The sequence below is a fragment of the Oncorhynchus mykiss genome, unplaced genomic scaffold (genome assembly GCF_013265735.2).
Source record: "Oncorhynchus mykiss isolate Arlee unplaced genomic scaffold, USDA_OmykA_1.1 un_scaffold_219, whole genome shotgun sequence".
Classification (NCBI taxonomy): Eukaryota; Metazoa; Chordata; class Actinopteri; order Salmoniformes; family Salmonidae; genus Oncorhynchus; species Oncorhynchus mykiss.
The window spans coordinates 576,500-586,704 of NW_023493688.1; the positions used below are offsets into that span (position 1 = coordinate 576,500).

At 45.8% G+C, this 10,205-nt stretch overlaps 1 protein-coding gene across 1 annotated transcript in view; it reads left to right on the plus strand.

Annotated features, from left to right (window-relative positions):
* The window catches only part of LOC110516582 (polycystin-1-like), a gene marked incomplete at its 3' end in the record, with an annotated part of 111,461 nt that extends 101,647 nt beyond the window's left edge, over positions 1-9,814 (plus strand). Inside the window, 6 exon segments of the mRNA XM_036973055.1 lie at positions 890-1,042; positions 2,666-2,806; positions 5,121-5,415; positions 7,973-8,189; positions 8,307-8,466; positions 9,662-9,814. Of these exon segments, the coding sequence (XP_036828950.1) occupies positions 890-1,042; positions 2,666-2,806; positions 5,121-5,415; positions 7,973-8,189; positions 8,307-8,466; positions 9,662-9,814 (1,119 nt within the window).
* Between the last annotated feature and the right edge of the window lie 391 nt (positions 9,815-10,205).

The window sequence follows — 10,205 nt, forward strand, 5'->3', positions numbered from 1 at the left end:
AGGGAGGGGAGGGAGAGAGAAAGAGAGGGAGGGGAGGGAGAGGGAGTGGAGAGAGAGGAAGAGATGGAGAGGGAGGGGAGGGAGAGAGAGGACGAGATGGAGAGGGAGGGGAGGGAGAGAGAGGACGAGATGGAGAGGGAGGAGAAGGAGAGGGAGGGTGAGAAGGAGGGGGAGAGGGAGGGGAGAGAGAGGAAGAGATGGAGAGGGAGGGAGGGGAGAGAGAGAGAGAGAGGGAGGGAGAGAGAGGAAGAGATGGAGAGGGAGGAGAGAGAGAGAGGAAGAGATGGAGAGGGATGGGAAAGAGAGAGGAAGAGATGGAGAGGGAGGGGGGGAGAGAGAGGAATAGATGGAGAGGGAGGGGAGGGAGAGAGAGGAAGAGATGGAGAGGGAGGGGAGGGAGAGAGAGGAAGAGATGGAGAGGGAGGGGAGGGAGAGAGAGATGTCGGGGAGGCAGGGAGAGGAAGAGATGGAGAGGGAGGGAGGGCGGGGAGGGAGTGAGAGAGATGGAGAGGGGGGTAGGGAGAGGGAGGGGAGGGAGGAAGAGATGGAGAGGGAGGGGAGGGAGAGGGAGGGGAGGGAGGGAGGGAGAGGAAGAGATGGAGAGGGAGGGGAGGGGAGGGAGAGAGGAAGAGATGGAGAGAGGAAAAGATGGAGAGGGAGGGGAGGGGAGGGAGAGAGGAAGAGATGGAGAGGGAGGAGAGAGATGGAGATAATAAGTGGTCCAAACTGCACCACTAACAGAGACTGAAGAGGAGATAGAGTCATGTCCTTGAACCAACATTCCCCTCACCTTGGAAACCTGGAACCAATAATAATGTTGGATGAACATCAGACACACACACTCACTTATAAATCAGATTATCATAGTTCTCTCCATCCCTCCTCCCAGGGGCCATCGTACTGTTCCAGTCTGAACTTTGGTCTGGGGTCCAGTGGTCCTGTCCTGGGTATCCCTGGCTCTGAGCTCCAGGCAGATGTAGAGTACACCTTCAGACTGACGGTCCACAAGGAGGGAATGGCCCCAGAGTCTACTGCACAGACCGTGAGTACACACACACACACACACACACACACACACACACACACACACACACACACACACACACACACACACACACACACACACACACACACACACACACACACACACACACACACACACAGACAGATGAAATGTTTACCATACTATTCAGAACTCTGTTGTCTGCATCTCTACATTGGTCTTTGTCGTCCATTTGTTTCATTAGAATATGTCAGTATTTAGATTTGTTAGTGTTTGATGACTGGTATTGTTTATGCAGCAGACAGATGTTCAGCCAACACAGACTTGATGAAAAGGTTGTTGTTGCTTGTGATCCGATTCCCATAGCGACCACATTAGCGTATTACCCATCGCCATTAGCCAGGCGGTGTGCTACGGAGCTCCTTACAGGCTGTTTCTCAGGCCTGTTCAGTCAGGCGGTGTGCTACGGAGCTCCTTACTGGCTGTTTCTCAGGCCTGTTCAGTCTGAAAGAACACCGTAAACACATGTGATTGTAGTTCCACTCTCCCGCTGCTACTAACTGCTGCCTGACAGCTGACCAGGCTGTGTGTCATGGTCCCTAACACACTGAGTTGGACGTGTAAAGGGTTATGGGGGAAAGAGAAAGAGGGAAACCTAGTCAGTTGTACAACTGAATGTATTCAACTGAAATGTGTCTTCAGCATTTAACCCAACCCCTCTGAATCAGAGAGAGAGGGCTGGTTGGGGGGGGGTAAAGGAGGAGGGGGGTTGAGAGAGAGAGAAGGGTTAAGGTTAGGTTTAAGGTAGGGACGTCCCAACAATCCCAGATAGCACTGACCTATGGCGCGATTGTAGTAAGTAGAGATTGTCTAGATCAAATCAACCTGAATCTAGCCTGGGTATCCGTCTGTTTTGTGCTAACGTTCCATGGCTCGCCTAGCTTGCTCTGCCAAACATTGGCACATGACACGGACTACAAGGAGTGGAATGTTAGCACGAAACAGGTCTGTGGATTTCAGGCTAACTTGGATGTTCCAATGGAGAGTAAAGCAGGACAGAGTGGAGAGGAAGGCAGAATGTCTCGGTAGAATGAAACACACCCTTCGTCTCAGAGGAGTAAATCATCATTATCATCATTATTTTAATGAAAAGGTCACAGGGCACAGGGACTTGCTCTGGTATATGTTTTGGGAGAGTTAACTGTCATTTGCTAGTCTGTAAACCAACCTACTGGCATGCTAGTCTCTCCCCCCTCCCTCTCGCTCCCCCTCGCTCTTTCTCTCAACACCCCTCCCTCTCTCTCCTCCTCTCCCTCTCTTTCTCTCAACCCCCCCTCTCCCTCTCTTTATCTCAACCCCCCTCCCTCTCTCTCCCTCTCTCCCTACCCCCCCTCTCTCAACCCTTCTCTCCCCCCCCTCTCTCTCTCAACCCCCCTCCTCCTTTACCCCCCCCCCCCCACCCCCACCCTCTTCCCCTCCCCCTTTTTCTTTCTCTGTCAGTCTTGTTCGCAGAATTACAGATAATGGGCTCCCAGTAAATGTTGAAGTTCTCCTCTCTCTCTCTCTCTCTCTCTCTCTCTCTCTCCCTCTCTCTCTCTCTCTCTCTCTCTCCCTCATGGTGTAATAGTGTGTCCCCATGGTGTAATAGTGTGTCTCTCCCAGGTGCTGGTCCAGAGTGGTCGTATCCCCATGGTCTACCTGGAGTGTGTCTCTTGTAAGGCCCGGTCCATCTTCGAGGTCAGTCAGAACTCCTATGTCTACCTGGCTGGAACCTGCACCAACTGTCACCACTTCCACCGCGGGGTAAGACTTGAAAGTGTGTGTCTCACCTCTGACCCTGTGCCTTTGTATTACTTAGCCACTCTGAGTCTATCAGTGTTCCCCTGTCTCAGTAAGATGAGGTCAGTGTTCCCCTGTCTCAGTAAGATGAGGTCAGTGTTCCCCTGTCTCAGTAAGATGATGTCAGTGTTCCCCTGTCTCAGTAAGATGAGGTCAGTGTTCCCCTGTCTCAGTAAGATGAGGTCAGTGTTCCCCTGTCTCAGTAAGATGAGGTCAGTGTTCCCTTGTCTCAGTAAGATGAGGTCAGTGTTCCCCTGTCTCAGTAAGATGAGGTCAGTGTTCCCCTGTCTCAGTAAGATGAGGTCAGTGTTCCCCTGTCTCAGTAAGATGAGGTCAGTGTTCCCCTGTCTCAGTAAGATGAGGTCAGTGTTCCCCTGTCTGAGTAAGATGAGGTCAGTGTTCCCCTGTCTGAGTAAGATGAGGTCAGTGTTCCCCTGTCTCAGTAAGATGAGGTCAGTGTTCCCCTGTCTCAGTAAGATGAGGTCAGTGTTCCCCTGTCTCAGTAAGATGAGGTCAGTGTTCCCCTGTCTCAGTAAGATGAGGTCAGTGTTCCCCTGTCTCAGTAAGATGAGGTCAGTGTTCCCCTGTCTCAGTAAGATGAGGTCAGTGTTCCCCTGTCTCAGTAAGATGAGGTCAGTGTTCCCCTGTCTCAGTAACATGAGGTCAGTGTTCCCCTGTCTCAGTAAGATGAGGTCAGTGTTCCCTGTCTCAGTAAGATGAGGTCAGTGTTCCCTGTCTCAGTAAGATGAGGTCAGTGTTCCCTTGTCTCAGTAACATGAGGTCAGTGTTCCCTTGTCTCAGTAAGATGAGGTCAGTGTTCCCTTGTCTCAGTAAGATGGGGTCAGTGTTCCCTTGTCTCAGTAACATGAGGTCAGTGTTCCCTTGTCTCAGTAACATGAGGTCAGTGTTTCCCTGTCTGAGTAAGATGAGGTCAGTGTTCCCATGTCTCTGTAAGATGAGGTCAGTGTTCCCATGTCTCTGTAAGATGAGGTAGTGTTCCCATGTCTCTGTAAGATGAGGTCAGTGTTCCCTTGTCTCAGTAAGATGAGGTCAGTGTTCCCCTGTCTCAGTAAGATGAGGTCAGTGTTCCCCTGTCTCAGTAAGATGAGGTCAGTGTTCCCCTGTCTCAGAAAGATGAGGTCAGTGTTCCCTTGTCTCAGTAACATGAGGTCAGTGTTCCCCTGTCTCTGTAAGATGAGGTCAGTGTTCCCCTGTCTCAGAAAGATGAGGTCAGTGTTCCCCTGTCTCAGAAAGATGAGGTCAGTGTTCCCCTGTCTCAGAAAGATGAGGTCAGTGTTCCCCTGTCTCAGTAAGATGAGGTCAGTGTTCCCCTGTCTCAGTAAGATGAGGTCAGTGTTCCCCTGTCTCAGTAAGATGAGGTCAGTGTTCCCCTGTCTGAGTAAGATGAGGTCAGTGTTCCCCTGTCTCAGTAAGATGAGGTCAGTGTTCCCCTGTCTCAGAAAGATGAGGTCAGTGTTCCCTTGTCTCAGTAACATGAGGTCAGTGTTCCCCTGTCTCTGTAAGATGAGGTCAGTGTTCCCCTGTCTCAGAAAGATGAGGTCAGTGTTCCCCTGTCTCAGAAAGATGAGGTCAGTGTTCCCCTGTCTCAGAAAGATGAGGTCAGTGTTCCCCTGTCTCAGTAAGATGAGGTCAGTGTTCCCCTGTCTCAGTAAGATGAGGTCAGTGTTCCCCTGTCTCAGTAAGATGAGGTCAGTGTTCCCCTGTCTGAGTAAGATGAGGTCAGTGTTCCCCTGTCTGAGTAAGATGAGGTCAGTGTTCCCCTGTCTCAGTAAGATGAGGTCAGTGTTCCCCTGTCTCAGTAAGATGAGGTCAGTGTTCCCCTGTCTCAGTAAGATGAGGTCAGTGTTCCCCTGTCTGAGTAAGATGAGGTCAGTGTTCCCCTGTCTCAGAAAGATGAGGTCAGTGTTCCCCTGTCTCAGTAAGATGAGGTCAGTGTCAGATTGGAGTTGTAATATAATTACTGTAAAACAACGTGTTCAGTATGACCTGACCTCTCCTCTCTGACAACAGTTTAGACTCGAACTATCAACAGTAAAATACATTTCACTTCTCTCTTTCTATCTATCTCTCTATCTCCCTCCCTCTCCCTCTCCCTCTCCCTCTCCCTCTTCCTCCCTCCTCTCCTAGCGTCTTCGTAACGAGACCCTGGTCCTGGACTCCAGCAGACATTAATTATCTCTCTCCTCTCCTAGCGTCTTTGTAAGGAGACCCTGGTCCTGGACTCCAGCAGACATTAATTCTCTCTCCTCCCCCGTAGCATTGGACGGCAGTCACCCTTCGTAACGAGACCCTGGTCCTGGACTCCAGCAGCACAACAACCGGACGTGACAGTATGAACCTGGTTCTCCGCCAGGGCTTCCTGCAAGACGGAGACTCCTACGTCTTCACCCTCCATGTAACCGACGGCAACATGGACCGCGAGGGCGTGGCGTCCATCACGCTACAGCCCAACATGCCCCCGGCGGGCGGGGACTGTGACCTGCGAGTGGGGGGAGGAGGAGAGGGGGGACCAATCAGAACACTGGTGGACAGGGTGTACTTCAACTGTTCAGGTAGACACAAACTATTCTACTCTACTATATTCTACTCTATTCTACTCTACTACATTCTACTATATTCTACTCTACTACAATCTACTCTACTCTATTCTCCTATACTCTGTACTCTACTCTACTATACTCTACTATATTATACTCGACTATATTCTACTATAATCTACTATGTTCTACTATACTCTATTCTCCCATGCTCTTTATTCTACTCAATTCTACTCTACTCTATACTCCGTACTCTACTATATTCTACTATAATCTACTCTATTTTACTATACTCTACTCTATTCTGCTATACTCTACTATATTCTACTCTACTAAATTCTACTATAATCTACTCTATTTTACTATACTCTACTCTATTCTACTATGCTCTGTACTCTACTATATTATACTATACTCTATTCCACTATACTCTACTCTTTTTTTTACTATACTCTAACCTATTCTCCTATACTCTACTCTATTCTACAATACTCTACTATATTATAATATACTCTACTCTATTCTCCTCTACTCTATTTTCCTCTACTCTATTCTACTATATTCTACTATAATCTACTCTATTCTCATATCCTCTATTCTACTATACTCTACTCTATTCTACTATAATCTACTCTACTATACTCTACTCTTTTTACTATACTCTATTCTACTATACTCTACTCTTTTCTACTATACTCTATTCTCCTATACTACATTCTACTCTACTCTATTATCGTATATTCTACTCTATTCTACTATACTCTACTCTTTTCTACTATACTCTATTCTCCTATACTCTACTCTATTCTACTATACTCTACTCTTTTCTACTATACTCTATTCTACTATACTACATTCTACTCTACTCTATTATCGTATATTCTACTCTATTCTCCTATACTCTCCTCTATTCTACTATACTCTACTCTATTCTACTATAATATACGCTAATCTCCTGTACTCTACTCTACTCTATTCTACTCTACTCTATTCTCCTATACGCTATTCTCCTATACTCTACTCTTTTCTACTATATTCTATTCTACTATACTCTACTCTTTTCTACTATACTCTATTCTATTCTCCTATATTCTACTCTATTCTACTATACTCTACTCTATTATCCTATACTCTACTCTATTCTCCTATACTCTACTCTATTATCATAAACTCTATTCTACTATATTCTACTCTATTCTACTCTATTCTACTCTATTCTACTCTATTCTACTCTATTCTACTGTACTCTATTCTGTTATATTCTACTATATTCTATTCTACTATACTCTACTCTACTCTTTCTACTCTACTCTATTCTCCTCTACTCTATTCTGTTATATTCTACTATATTCTACTCTATTCTACTGTACTCTATTCTACTCTATTCTCCTCTACTCTATTCTGTTATATTCTACTATATTCTACTCTATTCTACTATACTCTATTCTACTCTATTCTACTGTACTCTATTCTGTTATATTCTACTATATTCTATTCTACTATACTCTACTCTACTCTTTCTACTCTACTCTTTCTACTCTACTCTATTCTCCTCTACTCTATTCTGTTATATTCTACTATATTCTACTCTATTCTACTGTACTCTATTCTGTTATATTCTACTCTACTATACTCTACTCAATTATACTCTATTCTCCTCTACTCTATTCTGTTTTATTCTACTATATTCTATTCTACTATACTCTACTCTACTCTTTCTACTCTACTCTATTCTCCTCTACTCTATTCTGTTATATTCTACTATATTCTACTCTATTCTACTGTACTCTATTCTGTTATATTCTACTCTACTATACTCTACTCAATTATACTCTATTCTACTCTACTCTATTCTGTTATATTCTACTCTATTCTACTCTATTCTACTGTACTCTATTCTGTTATATTCTACTCTACTATACTCTACTCAATTATACTCTATTCTACTCTATTCTACTCTATTCTACTGTACTCTATTCTGTTATATTCTACTATATTCTATTCTACTATACTCTACTCTACTCTTTCTACTCTACTCTATTCTCCTCTACTCTATTCTGTTATATTCTACTATATTCTACTCTATTCTACTGTACTCTATTCTACTCTATTCTCCTCTACTCTATTCTGTTATATTCTACTATATTCTACTCTATTCTACTATACTCTATTCTACTCTATTCTACTGTACTCTATTCTGTTATATTCTACTATATTCTATTCTACTATACTCTACTCTACTCTTTCTACTCTACTCTTTCTACTCTACTCTATTCTCCTCTACTCTATTCTACTCTATTCTACTGTACTCTATTCTGTTATATTCTACTCTATTCTACTCTATTCTACTGTACTCTATTCTGTTATATTCTACTCTATTCTACTCTATTCTACTGTACTCTATTCTGTTATATTCTACTCTACTCTACTATACTATACTTTTTTCTACTGTACTCTATTCTGTTCTACTCTACTATACTCTACTCGACATCTTTCTCTCCTCCCTCCTCTCTCGTCTCTCCTCCTGAAGTCTTGAGTGTGACTCAGTGACTCAGTCCTCTCCCTCCTCTAGGTTACAGTGACCTGGGCGTGTCAGAGACCCCTCTCCTGTATAGCCTGTTGGTGACTCGCTGCAGTGACATGCACTGTGAGGAGTTCTGTGTGTATAAAGGGACCAGTCCAGAGCACTCTGCCTTCCTGCCCCCCGGGTTCAGATCAGGTCGATACAGGGTGTCAGCATCCATTACTGTAGAAGACCACCAGGGGGCAGCAATCACCGCTCTCAACAAGTAAGGGCCATTATGACACATTGGGCACACACTGTGAAGATGAATTTATGCATGTGTGTGGGTTCTTATCATGTGTGTGTGTCTGTGCGTGTGTTTTGTTATTGTGTGTGTCCCTAGGTCTGTGGAGGTGGTTCTTCCAGACAGTCCTCCAGGCTACAGCAGCCTGCCCCACTGGCTCAGTGAGCTGACCTCCACCACACTCAGAGAGCTACTGAAACAGGGAGACTCACAGAGGGTCAGAGAGCTGTCCCTGGCCCTGATCACTGTTCTCAATGAGGTAGGATGCACTCCTATCCCTCTATCTATCTATCTATCTATCTATCTATCTATCTATCTATCTATATGTCTGTTTATCTCTCTCTCCCCCTGTATGTCTATTTATCTCCCTCTCTCCCCAAAAATTATTTTTTCTCTCTCTCTCCCCCTATATGTCTATGTATCTCTCTCTCCCCCTGTATGTCTGTTTATCTCTCTCTATCCCCTATATGTCTGTTTATCTCTCTCTATCCCCTATATGTCTGTCTCTCTCTCCCCTGTATGTCTATGTATCTCTCTCTCCCCCTATATGTCTGTCTATCTCTCTCTCTCCCCTATATGTCTGTCTATCTCTCTCTCTCCCCTATATGTTTGTTTCTCTCTCTCCCCTATATGTCTGTCTATCTCTCTCTCTCCCCTATATGTCTGTCTCTCTCTCTCTCCCCTATATGTCTGTTTATCTCTCTCTCCCCCTATATGTCTGTCTCTCTCTCCCCTATATGTCTGTCTCTCTCTCTCTCTCCCCGATATGTCTGTCTCTCTCTCTCTCCCCTATATGTCTGTCTATCTCTCTCTCTCCCCTATATGTCTGTCTCTCTCTCTCTCCCCGATATGTCTGTCTATCTCTCTCTCCCCCTGTACCCATCAGTCAAGCTAATGTGTTCAGCCAGTGAGGCAGAAACCCTCAGTCAGGAGAGAGAGAGTGATTTCCCATGGTGTTGTCTATGAATAGCGACCACCTGTTAACTACCCCTCTCCTTTCCTCCCTCCTCCCATCTTCTCCTCTCTCTCTCCCTCGTCTCCTCTCTCTTTTCCCCTCTTCTCCTCTCTCTCCCTCGTCTCCTCTCTCTCTCCCCCTCTTCTCCTCTCTCTCTCCCCATCTTCTCCTCTCTCCCTCGTCTCCTCTCTCTCTCTCCCTCGTCTCCTCTCTCTCTTGCCATCTTCTCCTCTCTCTCTCCCCCTCGTCTCCTCTCTCTCTCCCCCTCGTCTCTTCTCTCTCTCCCCCTCGTCTCCTCTCTCTCTCCCCTCGTCTCCTCTTCTACTTTCTCTTTTCTCATTTACTTCTCCTCTTCTCCTCCTCTTCTCCTCCCACTCCTCTCTCTCTCCTCCTTTCTCATCACATAATTAAATATATATATATATATATATATATATATATATATATATATATATAGTGTTTTTCATTATTTGCTCTGTTTACCCCTGTCCTCTCCCAGTATGAGCAGACCCGTGAGTCACCGATAGTATCCAGGGCGGAGCGCGGTTACCGGGTCATCGTGCGTAGTGACATCACCAGAGCTCTCACGGCCCTCGACCTGACTACAGTTAACGACATACAGCAGACCTCGGCTGCCCTGGCACAATGCACGGTGAGACACACACACACACAGTGAAGTACCCTGCCCTGGCACAATGCACGGTGAGACACACACACACACACACTATGAAGTACCCTGCCCTGGCACAATGCACGGTGAGACACACACACACACACACACTATGAAGTACCCTGCCCTGGCACAATGCACGGTGAGACACACACACACACACACTATGAAGTACCCTGCCCTGGCACAATGCACGGTGAGACACACACACACACACACACACACTATGAAGTACCTTGCCCTGGCACAATGCACGGTGAGACACACACACACACACTATGAAGTACCCTGCCCTGGCACAATGCACGGTGAGACACACACACACACACACACACACACTATGAAGTACCCTGCCCTGACACAATGCACGGTG